The 13,342-nt window shown below is 35.3% G+C and overlaps 1 protein-coding gene across 2 annotated transcripts in view; it reads right to left on the minus strand.

Annotated features, from left to right (window-relative positions):
- LRPPRC (leucine rich pentatricopeptide repeat containing) overlaps window positions 1-13,342 on the minus strand; it is a 91,040-nt gene that overhangs the window by 60,529 nt on the left and 17,169 nt on the right. For both annotated transcript variants that reach the window (XM_057407502.1, XM_057407501.1), the window contains exons 6-14: window positions 12,867-12,953; window positions 12,275-12,401; window positions 11,105-11,249; window positions 10,240-10,382; window positions 9,863-9,968; window positions 9,676-9,783; window positions 3,695-3,813; window positions 2,996-3,089; window positions 37-106 (exon numbers count right to left, since the gene is read on the minus strand). In XM_057407502.1, the coding sequence (XP_057263485.1) occupies window positions 37-106; window positions 2,996-3,089; window positions 3,695-3,813; window positions 9,676-9,783; window positions 9,863-9,968; window positions 10,240-10,382; window positions 11,105-11,249; window positions 12,275-12,401; window positions 12,867-12,953 (999 nt within the window). The remainder of the gene's footprint in view (window positions 1-36; window positions 107-2,995; window positions 3,090-3,694; window positions 3,814-9,675; window positions 9,784-9,862; window positions 9,969-10,239; window positions 10,383-11,104; window positions 11,250-12,274; window positions 12,402-12,866; window positions 12,954-13,342) is intronic.

Here is a 13,342-nt window from a genome sequence, read left to right on the forward strand (position 1 = left end):
CTACAGGAAAATTGAGCCATTATATAGCAACCTTACCTTTTAAAACCCAAACTGAGGCTGTTCCTGATCTGACGAATATCAATATGAGGCGTGCTTGCTGAAGTCACTGTAAATGAAAGAAATGTTTCTAAGTAGTCATTGTACAAAAACAGTTAATTCCTGGAGTGCCACAACTGAGTAGGTCATGTAAATAGGGTATCCTCAGGAGAACTATGTTGTTAGTTCAGAGGAAATGCTGGGTAAACATTTGTAAGCCAAAATTTCAAACACCAGGGGATTTGAAACTGTCCTGGCTTTATCAGCTCTAAATCTGTTCCATTTCAAAAGGGATCAAATATTCTAAATGCGAAATTTTCCCCTTTTTATTGCCTTCAATGCCAATAGTTAATACATTAGTCTTTTATACAAGTTAGTAATTGGAGTAAGCATCTTACCTGTAAAAAGAGTGTAAGACTGAAGAAAGTATTATGCTCCAAAAAGAAAACAACCCCCAAACAATCCTAACCAAAACGCTAAGGAAACTGTAATATTACTTAAAAGTAGATGGCCCCGAGAGGTCATTTACAGTTATGCCCTATGTCCTCATCCTTATATCATTGCTTGGCTAGATAGTCCAAAATGGTCTACCTTCTTCCTCTAGAATTGCTGTCTCTCATTTCAGCACCATACTCCAGCAAGGAAAGAAAATACAGTAGTAGATGCATGTAAGTCCTGTATGAAGTTATTATCGTCTGACTTTACTATCATGATAGATTCAACCTGAATGCTCTGGGCCCTTTCATCAAGGGCAGCAGTATGGTATATGATAGGAAAGAACTGAAATAAAAGCACCAGCTATACAGGAACAGGGGAAATAAAAGGCAGGACCAAGATGCTAAAACCACTCCTTAAACCAACTCCAGGCATTTAGAAAATTCAAAGTTTTAAATGCTGGAATGTTTATTTTAATTTGAAAATCTCAGGTAAAGTTGGTTTCAAGAAACTCTCAATACCAACCTTTCCTCAGTGGTATATTAAACTTTTTGCTCATAAAAAGATGAGCAGAAAAGCATCTTAGTATGCTCAGCTGCTGCTGACAATCGGCAACCTGGTTTCCTTAGCAACAAACAAGTCTGAGAAAATCAAGGGGCTGACAATGAAGTGGAATGGAACGGTGTGATAAAGGGAAAAAGCAGCTCTCATGTATGCCGCCTTATGCGGCCAGATTCCTCAACTGATGCTTCGTAGTTTTCATCTTGTCAGTTGCAGAAATCTATACATTATAAGGCATGAGAAGCTGAATCAATACACGTAGATAGCAACCAGCATTAATAACCAACCTTCGCCTCCCCTGGCTACACTGATGAGACAATCTTCAACTATTTTCCATACTGCATCTATTTTTCCCCTCTTTGTAATACTGCAAAAGGAGCCAAGTCAATAAAAAAAAAAAAAGAAAAAAAAAGAAAAAAAAGAAAAAAAAAGGAAAAATCAGCTGTTTAATATCTGTGCCTTATCATTACTCAGGTGCTAATTAGATTTACTAGCATTCATTTCAGCTTGGTAAACTATTTACAGGAGTAGCTTCCTTTAAAGCTCAAGTTCAAAAGAAATCTTGTGTGTCTCCATGAATTATTAACCCTAGCCTTTGTAAATAGAAATACCACTACAAGATTCAAATTCAACACACAAGACAACAGCTAAATAGTACACTATGCGAGACTAATTTCATGACAGTAACACAGAATTCAGCCTACATGTGCCTGGTATCACACTTTTGATATCATATACATCTACCATATACCAGACACACACAGATTTGCGCTTTGTAACATGTTAAAACTTGACTATTTCAGTTAAGCAAAATGAGTGTGAAGGGGGGCATTTACTTTCTCATGGAGGGGAAGAAACAGCAACAAAAATACAAAACCAAATTACTCCCGCAGAAAAACTATTTCACCTTCCCGAAGAAATTTTGTTGCTGCAAACCAGTCACCCTATCAAAAAAAACCCTTCAAATTTGTTTAAGGTGTTCATTTTTCATTATTTTCTTTTTTTTTTTTGTCATAAGAACAAAAAAAATGATGGCACAAGGTAAGGTTCACTAACTGATAAATCTCCAATACAGAAATTAAATCACTGACTAATAACCACTCAATTTTCCCATTTTCAACACAACGGTTTCCCAGGGTCATGGTGTATAGACTACACATTCCTGTACTTGTTAAATAAAACAATTAATGACAATTGCAATAAAAGACTGGTTAAGCTCTTCCCTGAGCCTCGGACACATAAAACTGTTAGAAAAAAAGACCTTTTTGTATTATATTTAGTCCAAATTTAGGTTTTTTATTACTGTCTCAGTATACTAGGCAAATAAAAACAGAGCTTTTTTAATGTTTAAAAGAAACATACATTCCTACTTAATCAAGCAAATTATCCCGTCCTAATGGCATGTGTTAACATTTGGAAGCACTGAGCATCAGAACCAACTTCATCACCTAATTAACCCATCAAACTTATACACGTACTTCCAGGGCCCACAGAGTGCCCTCAGGTTAACTCAATGTCGATCAGTTCTTTAAAGCTGGTTCTTTCATTAATAATTCTGTAGTACCTCAGAGCCATATTGTTAGACCACCATCCTGCTATACCTGGCACTGCAAACAAAACCCATTCCAACAACTTCACAGTCAGTCTGCAAGGCAAATTGTTTCCTTAACCCAAGCACAAAAGGATTGTAACTGCAACACAATCACAGCAAAGCTGTGATTTGTAACTATCACGTATAGAAATCTTATGGCCAGGCTCAATATTGAAAAATAATTTAACCATGATATGTTGTCCAGAACTGGTAGTTTCAGTCTGACGTCTCATCACAGAGGACCTCACATAAAAGCTGTGCTCAAGTTTCCCACGTATCTTTACACACCATCTTAATACATGTAAATCTCCTAGGCTACAACCAATCAATGCTACCAAGTACGTAGTAACAAGCAACATTAAAAATACTTACACAGAGAGAGAACATTGTTCAGTCTTCCATTTACTGCTTCGTATCTTATTTCTGCTACAGAGAGCCCATGACTTTCAAATAGGCAGCCATTTTTCTAGAGATAAAGCAATCAATCACTGTAGGCACAGGGAAGACTTCCTGATACTTTATATTTTTAAATGCTTAGCAAGGGCATTGGCATGTCTGTATTAATAGTCACTGAGAACACAGAAGCTGCTCCACAGAAATCTACATGGCTAGCCAGGTAAGTTGCTACTGATCAAAAATTATGCAGATTTTGTATTGAAATCAATTGCAAGAGATAAAATTACCAAAAATTTAAGAAAAATATAAAATATAAAATAAAACAAACAAAACCACCAGCAACATCTGTAATACTTTTAACTCTCAGTAAAAGGACGTAATTAATTTATTTAGCTTTCCACCTGAGGAAACAGAAAGCTAGTAAGTCTTGAGCTAAGTATTTCAGTTATCTCTGAAAAGAAGAAAGGAACGCAGCAGAAGACAAGGCAAACAAACCATCAGTGCAAGAACTGTTCCAAAAGTAATCAAAACTAATATCTAAAGATATCCTGAACAGGTGTCATTTCAAGACCAAGTTCATGTTTAAGGCATTACTGAGGTTTAAAGCCTTCACAGAGAACACAGAAAACCAAGCCATACAATAGCCATTTTTATGAATCCTCAATGTAAACTCACCTTCAGCTGGGCACGGGCTGTTTCACTATCAGCAAAACTTTTAAAAACATAGTCTGTGTATGTGTCCGCATCAAGTTCCACCCCCAAGTCGTGCATCACTTTGAGGACCTCAAAGATACCTATAACAAAGCAAAATTAGTAAGGCTAAGCATTTCAGACGAATGAAAGACTTCTCTCCTTGATTTCCCTCCTTGACATTGCCACGCAACATCCTGCAGTTTTATTTTTGGCCTTAATAAAGTTCTTAATTGTGAAGCTTGCACCAGATTTACTGACCTTCCTGTTCTGTGCTGTATTAAAACCACGAAACTCTTGGTTAGCATACAAACTTATTTTTTAACACAGTGAATATATGACAGTTACTCTTGGTCACGTTTGCAAAACGACTTTTAGAGTAATATATCAAAATATCCATATTATTGTGCATAAAAAAACATGTAAAATTTGGTGTAAAGTACATAATCAAATTCCAGATATAAATGCATTCTTCAGTACATTCTTCACTTTGTTCCCAGTATCCAACCCTGTTTACCAAGGCAAGCTTTTAAGGTTTGTCTCTGTATTTACTTAAAACAAGTAACATGGTTGTGAGCAAACAGGTTGATTATTCTATTAATACAACAGCTTCAAAATAGAAATTCAGTTTCCCAAGACACCAATGAAACTACATTTTAACTTTTATAGGGTTCAGATCAATTCACACAACTACACCATATATTACTCCAGCAGATACGCATTTGAAAACAACACATAACAAATCTTAACAGATTAGCAATTATAGTGTAGAGTTTTAGAGTATGCTTTTTAATCGCTCACACTCTTCTATCTGCAGAAACTTCTTACAGTAGCCCTAGCTAGTAAACTCTGAACCCCTGTCAAAACCAATACAGGTATTACTATTTTTTTGCTGGTCTAAAAATGATTTGCCAGTAGCTGCAGGACACCAGTACCAACCAGCATATGTTTTTTTCAACTTGCATTTCATACTTATTACTTTAAAAATGTCCAAAGTCCCTGTCTTTGCCCTGGAGTGCCACCTATGGAAAAGTGACACTTCCATGAATATTTTATGCAGTGCACTATGGTGCAAATAATCAAATGTGAATTCCCTTTGAGCACTTGAAAATACATGCAGGCAAGTCATACTAGATTAAAGTCGCATCATCTGTTCGAGTTTGCCTTAAACAAAACTCTGATTTTGGACCAGAATCTGCAAAAATATGAATAAAGAATTAATTACAGTAAGTCTTCCTTGATATACCTTTCAAATTTTGACAGCTAGTTTCTATTTCATGTTTTCAACTTTCCAGAAAATACATCAAGTCCTCTTATGTTGAAGCATTTTAAAAAATAACTGTCTGTATCACAGGAAAGTTGTCTGAAAACCAGCAACTAGGTACCACAGTGAACAAGGTGTGGTAGACTGAAGATTTACGTTCAAATTTGTATCTAGGAGAAAGTAGAAAACAGGCTTGTTAAGCATCCCCCTTCCCTCACACCCATTGGGCTCAAACGTGTGTTAGGGCACAGCTTCTGAGCAGGAAAGGGCATGTAGTAACACCTACACAACAGTGAGAGATGCAGAGTAAGGAGGAACACCAGTAACAATACTGCACATAGCCAAATAACTGCAAACTTAAAAAAAAAAGCTTGCACACATTTCTTCATTTCTAAGATCTACAACCTGAGGGAGAATTGTAGATTAATGAAAATCAACACTGAATCCTACAGTTTTGCATGTATTTGCTACCTCTCCGAGAGCAGAACTACTTTATTATCACATATTCCACAACACAAAGCAATGAAACATTCCCACTTCAATCAAAATACTATATAATTGTGAAATACATGCATGAAATAGGATTTGAACATCCTGTGTGTGGACTCCTCATACTGGAAAATACACTAACCTCTTCTCTCTCCCCATATCAAAGGACAGACTAAATAAAGAGTATCACAAAGTACAGTGATACTCATCTAGAATGCTGCTGTCCAAAACTTTGAGAACACACCCCCAATATATGTATATTTACTTTGAAATATTACACATGTACTACTGTACTGATATATTATAGAATCATAGAATCATAGAATAATTAGGTTTGGAGAGGACCTTAAGATCATCTAGTTCCAGCCCCCCTGCCATGGGCAGGGACACCTCACGCTAAATCATATCATGACCAGAAAACATACACAAAAATAGAAAGTAAAAAAGGATGAAATAATGACTTGATTTATTTTCACCCTGATCACACCCCAACTGATTGCCTTCCTACCCCATTTTAGAGACCACTGATCCAGAAGACTCAGTATGATGAAACCCATAGTAAAGTCTTCTGGCCATCTCCCTGCTTGAACAAGAAGGGGTTTTTGAGATCTTGGGCTGAGATATGTACAGGCTGCAGGAGCTGAGTGTCTAAAAATCAAATAACTGAGTGGGAAGAGGGAACAAAAGAAAGAAATAGGGTACAAAACACAGCCCAACTATTGTTCTCCTTTTGGTCAATACTAGAAACAGCATGCAAACATCCCAACAGAACAGATTCCAGCCTTGGTTCAGTACATCCAAGAACAAATACAGAAGAGATTAATTACAAGATGTTCATAATATCTGTGGTAGAGCAGAGTAACTTCCTGCTTTTCAAGAAGTGAAAAGTGCCACTTGTATTTTAGGCCACTTTTAATTTCCTAGGTTTCTCTCACAGTTAAGTTGTGCTTCTTCCTAAAGCAGTGCCATCAGAACAGAGGGGATATCAAACACACTTACATACAGTTATACATGTGCAAGGGCACTAAAACTGGGCTTTAAGCAGCTTCCTAAGGAAACAAAAAATTAAAACTCCAGTTTGAAAATTGAGGTTTCATTCAGTAAAACAACGTAATTTAACATATTGTTGCTGTGCTCCTAATTTCAGATGCACGCATGAAGTTGCGCACCAGAAAAGTCTGTCTACAAAACAGTATTTCAAGCAGTTACATTGTGAATTCACCACCCTTATTCCCCTCTGGACTCAGACTCTTATTTCTCTTATATTCCAAAGTAAAAATTGAATTACCATTCAATAATCATGCTTTATGCATATAACAATATTTTAGTAGAAACTAAAAGTGAAATACACAACTGACTTTTAAGAACTGTCTTTAAAAAATAAGATTATTATATAAAGATGAAGGGAAGCTACTGAATTTTGAGTAATGAAGTGCAAGTCAAAGATTTGTGCTTATTTATACCAGGCTCTTCTGGTTTCGGTGTATAATCTGATACAAGATTAATCTCAGTGCCAATAACAGTTTCAGCTCCACCACATACTGATCTTTCAAAACCTGCAAACACTTTCCATTGCTAAAAGCCTAACAGGTTTCACTTACGTATGGAAATAATTACTTATCACCTTATATAAAAATACACAGAAAAGCAAGAATGCCCCTCTGAAATTATAAGCCTGCATAAAATGATTGAAAAAGAGCTGTTTGCTGTTTCACAGTGGTTAGGTTCTCTACGGTGAATTTAAAAACAACTGTGCTTAGTTTCATTCCTCTCAGCCATCACTTCATTGCTACTTTTCTTTCAAGCTCAATTCCATAATACAGAAGAGTTAGGGAATTTCCTTTGATATCTGGTGTCAGCTTTTGTTATAATAAGCATCAGATAAATATATAATTGAACATTGCTACTAGTTACATAATTGTTTGGGTCACATTACATGCACAGGCATTTGTACCCTGCAGTTCTAGAAGGTTCGGCTTATATTGTGCATTCCTTAATGATTATTTAGTCCACTGACTACATCCCACCAGATTTTTAGTAGTTTTTTTCCTCAGAGTTCTTGTCCATTTTCTGTCTTGCTGACAAGTGAGATGCGAAATTACCAATATTAGGCTGGGCATTACTACTTTGTAGAGAAAGGAATTATTACCTCATTTCTGGCATGGGATATGATACACTATATAGTTTTGTGTATCTATATAGTTTTTTGTTCACATAGCTCTACTATTTTTTTCTGCTACAAAGCACTGTTCATTTACTATCTGCCGTCACCTTTCCATTCTCGCTGCAGCACTATTCTTTTCTCTACTTTTACGAAACAGTTTCAGGGTAGGTGCTTTTTTCCCCCTTATTTACTTTCCTTCAAACGTATTGGTTGTATTTGCAGATAGCAGGTCTCATGTATTCATTTTTTGTTACTATACTTTAAAAAATGAATGTGAGCTTACACATGGAAAAGAACAACTCGCTTCACTGCACCAATAATAATTCCACTGATTCCTCACCGCAAAAGAAATTGCATAGATATCTTTGTATTTTAACAATTGCAAAATCACCGACTTCTGTAGGAATGCACACAGTAGTAACATTCCCATTTCACAATTCAAACTCTGAGACTAAGTATCAGGTCACAAGAATGTGTTTGCAAATCCACAGCATTATCATCCAGACATACAGAAGTTTATGTATCCAGTGCCTTTGCACATACAAAAAGAAAGGCTCTCTAGAAAATGGCAAAGCCAGAATTGAGGGTTTCTCCATCATTTTCGTCTCGATTTGCTGACATGACTTCCAACAGGAACTACTAGGCAAAGCATAGTCAGTTTCTACAGGCAACCTCTGATCTTGGCAGAGATCTCAAAAGATGTGAAAACTAAAGTTTCTCTAGATGGTCAGATACTGCTTCAGTTCTGGGAGCCAAGTCTAAACCTAAAAATACTTCCGACTTTCCTTGTTGCTGTGTTAGTGAAGTAAAATCTTCCATGGAGTAACAGAAAATGTGTTTTATCAGTAGGGAAGTATGAGACTGATTTCAGTTTACTTATTTTTGGTGAAGTTGGACTTCAAGTCAGTCACAAAGGACAAAACTGAAACAATGTCACTTGATGCTGACTAGAACAGAACTTTCAAGCATTTGATTCTCTTCAAGAACAGAACTTTAAAGCATTTGAAAATCTGGGAGAAGACAAACTTGAGAAGTAGTCTAGCAGGAACAGAGCCTAAGGAGTTAATAAAAACTGAATACTGTTTTCATAAAGGCTTTTTGAAAAAGACTTGAGACATTTTTATAGCCAGAAACAATTAGGGAATACTTGTTTCAGCATTTCTTCCAAACTGGAATGTGACTGTATATTTAAGATAAAATTGCGATATGAAGAGTCTGCTAAAAGCACTTTTTTTTTTGTTTGTGCATTTTGTTTGTCACCCAGTGTCACACTAACAACTCTGCATCTCATTCTAAAGCACATTATACTGTGAGATAAGATGAAAAAGACAGTTTTTTGTTTCCCCAAGGGGGAAGTACTTCTGTTAAAAGCATCTTTTTACAATACCATTCTTTCTGAATTACCAATAACGCAAACCAAAGAATTAGATACTGTACTCTAAAATTTAATATTTGTTCAATTCTTATTCATATCCCGTAGACATCCCCATGTGTAACAGGGGAAAGTATGTTAAATGCTTAAACCTACTTAAGAACCCCAAAGATTGAGCATTTTTGTCCTTCAATCAGTATGCTGTCAGGTCAGGTTCATACATTCAGCAATGTAAGTTCTCCTGCAGTTTTTATGATCGTAATGAAACTCATGTTTGCCTTATTAGGTCAAAAAGAAGCTGGCTTGAATAAAGGTTTCGGTTTGCAGTCCACAAGAGCTATTATACCATTACCTTACTTTTAAATTCTTCTCTCAGATTTCAGTTGCTCCAAGAGTAAGCTTCATAAAAGGCAACGAGCAGCAAGAAGGCAGCGGAAGGCAGATAGAATGTGAAGAGTTAAAACTCTGTCACATATTTCTATGCAAAAGTAGACTCTAAATTTGTAGATCTGTATGTGACACGATTAAGAAGGAAAAATTGTTTGCAACAAAGTAAGACGTGCAGCAAGGTCTTTGTTTACTTTCAAGAGTCTGCTGAATCTCAAAGCAATGGTTTAGTAAAGATTTGTGCACCAGATTTGCAGTAAAGATAGAGGAGCACTTATCAGATAACTAACCTTTAAGATTGTTCTCTTTCTGGAACTTAACCAGCAGCGGCCAGGAATAGTGAGGTCTGAGTGGCAGGCCTTCCTTTTTCATCGTCTTCATCAAGTCAATGGCTAAGGCTGAAAACATTCACAAGATAATTAAACAGTGACCAAGTACTTTAAATCAGCAGAAGTAAAAATTAAATAAGCAGAATACCTGCTTTGTTGGCCTCCAAAGCGCAACGCAAAACAAATGGCAGTGGTGCCGAGTGCATTTTTGCTTCTTGTAACTCCTTACAAAACTGCTTCAGCTTGTTCATTGGCTGCAAATAATTTAAAGTAATTATTAATTTTTCAATTTCTCAAATTGTTAAGAATGTCAGATTCTTCTAATGATTCGGAAGCAGATATTACATATGCCAAATATAATTCCTGTGTGAATTTCTATTTACTATACAAATTAATATGAAATACTAAAATCCTTTTTTTATTCTTTAAGAACTGTACCAAAAAACTCTACCATTTTCCATTTTCACAGTTGCATAATACACTGTTATTAGCCTATGAGGGAAAAAATACTACTATTCTGCATACCATATCTCTGTTTACGCAATGTTGCAAGAAGAAGCTACCCTGGTCCACATTATCACGTGAGAAACTGGTAAAAGACTTCAAAATATGGAAACTTATATCTTCGAAGCCGTGAGTTATCAGAGTCAAACACAGGTTCATTGCATCTAGCAATTGAAAAACAGAAAGAACAAAATTAAGTGCATGTAACTATTTTCATACTAAATCACTAAAATTAGTGAAAGCTAGTAAAAGTTTAACAAGTTTCATTAGAATACCTTAAAATATTGAACCAATTTGAGACTACCCTTTCCAGATTTACATTTATCAAAGAAATTCACTTTTCCCATTAGAAGACTATGCCAAAAATTACAGAAGCATCACAACTGCAGCATGACAGAAGGATACTAAATAACAGAAGGATACACATTTGCAGACATGTCAAAAAAGAAAAAACTGATGAAATATAATTAACAGCTATCAATCAGATTACGCATAGTGGGATCCAAAAGTGACTTTAACTGCGGATAAAGAATACTATATTCTCAGTGTTTAGTCACAAAGAGCAGTCACAACAGAAATTACAACAGTGTTTGAGGAAAGGACTCCACACTTAATTGCTTTCCTATAAAATCTTAATGAATTTTATAAGGTTAAAAAATTGATTAATTTTTGTATTTAAGCAATTAAGACTGGTTTATATGAAAATTTTATACACTGTGATTTAAAGTGTACTAACGGCAAAAGTATTATTTTCCCTAAGTATTTAAGAGGAAAGTACAAAATTACCTATTTTCGGTAACTTTAGTTATTGTTGGGGTAAAGAAAGGAAAATGCTTTCCCTCTCCACCCAGACTAGTAATCGCTGTTGTAGCAACTAAGAACATACCTGGAATTAACTCCTTCTCAAATCTTATGCGTTCCTTAATATCTTCGATGTACTGAGGATACCCAGCCTTGGCAAGGCTAAAAATCACCTGCATCAAAACCCTGTCCATAAGGTATCCTTCAGTCTTCTCAATCTGTTCTAGAGTCTGTAAACCAGAATAAATTTAACATTAATAAACTCCAAAGTGACCCAATTCAGGATACATTTAAAAAAAATAAAAAAATAAAATCACAAAAAGCTGTGGTTTTTTTCCTTCTTTTAAAACCATGGGGTTAGATACATGGAATACCATAGGGAGAATACACAACATCTATAGAGAGGGTCTTGAAAACACCTTTAGACTATAAAAAAGAAACAGGTAAAAGGGAGATATACCAGTTTCTCCCTAATATCTAATAATACATATTAAAGCATCAGATGACTTTCATTGAGATGACTCATTGTGAGATGACTTTCAAAAAGAAATTACTTTGAAAAGGGGAGAATGATTAATCAATCTTTTGTTAATGTCTGGAAAGAGGATGGTTGATGAAGATATAATTTGTAAGTCACAGAACAGTGTGATGTTTTCCACATCCTCTTCCTTGATTTGGTCCACTCCTCCTGATACTACTTATTAAACTGAAACCAATTTTCTTTTTGCATTCCTTTCCAAATAGTTCTTCGATTTAAAAAATGTAGAAGAGAGAACCAGAAAAAAAAACATGTACACAAAGGGCTGTAAGGCAGCATTATCTTATCCGTACTTCATGAATACCTAAGTTATTGGTATGAACTCTCAATAAATCAGTATTAGCGGAAAGATTCAGTGGCTTCAATGGAAGCAGGATAATCAAGGTGTACTTTTTATTTATTTTCATAAATAAATATGTATCTCTCACATGCATTATTTGGCTCTTTTCAAAAAAAGACTGAATTATTAAATCACTCACTGACAAATCTATCTTCTCAGAGTAAAAGGCAACTATAGAAAGAAACTTATTTTTCACAAACTATGAGACTGCTTGCAGTTTTCCAGCTATTCAGATAACCAAAAAAGTTTAACTGCTGCAGACTAGGAAGAAACAAGTTATAAAATTCAGTATTATTCCTCCTGCATGGATAGAAAGCATTCCAAAGTTAAACTGAACAAGAGATCAATCAAGTTTATTAAAATCAAACTTAAAATACCTTTTTCATGCTATCAGCATCACCCTTTTCAGCATACACATTCAGCAGTGATAAATAGGTGTCTGGACCTGGTTCCACACCAGCCATCCTCATCACTGAAAGGATATTTTCTGCACTCTTAATATCTCTAAAAGAATTCACAAGAAAGACCCTCAGTAGATTTAATTATAATAATGTTTATTGTGACTTCCACAATTACTTATTAATTAGAATTGGAAACAGACAGCAACAAGCTTAGAGAAACTTACTTTAACTGAGTGAATCCTGAAAGGTGAAAATGCAAATCTTTTAATTACTGTATTACTTAAAATACTCTTTCAACTTTACAGTTGAAAAAGTTCCAAACTAAGCAGAGCAAATTTATTTTTCAAACAGTACAAAAGTACAGTAATTAATCTTGAAATGCAAGATTTTCAGACAAGAAATATCTACTTCCTTTGTTAAATAGCCTAATTTTGCTTCAAAATTGAAAAGACAGTCTTCTACATATTATTCTTCAAAACCATCACACTATTCTGTGGCACGTAATTTTTTCTGTACCATATCACTTTATATTGTAGTAAAAATAAAACAAAAAGGTATTAAACATTACCCTGATCTTGCATGACCTTTCACAAGGCTACTGAATACTGCCTCAGTGATTGGAAGATCTTTGTTCTTCATAAATCCAAGAATCCGACTGCAAAATACAAGACACTGAATGATGAGATTTTTTTTTTCCCTTTGAAAAGGTAAACTAGTGAGATACTGCTGCTCTGCTGGACAAGTACTGCATGACCAAACGAAATGAAACCGTGATGTCACTGAGCAATTACATTTGGGGACACTGCATAACAGGCTCATGATTTGGTCATCCTCATTTTTTCAGATGAATTGTATTTGTCACTTTGAAATACACAGACACAAGTGTGGGGCTGGTTTTTGTTTGGTTTCGGGGCTTTTTTTTAGATTTTATCTTCCTTTTACTTATTTCTTATGCCCAGCATTCCCACTGTTGCAGTGTAAACTTCCCAAGATTAAAATGTTAGACAGGAAGCCCTGCGTAATAACAAACACAACAACCAGAAT

The sequence above is a fragment of the Pezoporus wallicus genome, unplaced genomic scaffold (genome assembly GCF_028554395.1).
Source record: "Pezoporus wallicus isolate ANWC-B61680 ecotype Strahan unplaced genomic scaffold, APGP_CSIRO_Pwel_v1 contig_8811, whole genome shotgun sequence".
Lineage (NCBI taxonomy): Eukaryota > Metazoa > Chordata > Aves > Psittaciformes > Psittacidae > Pezoporus > Pezoporus wallicus.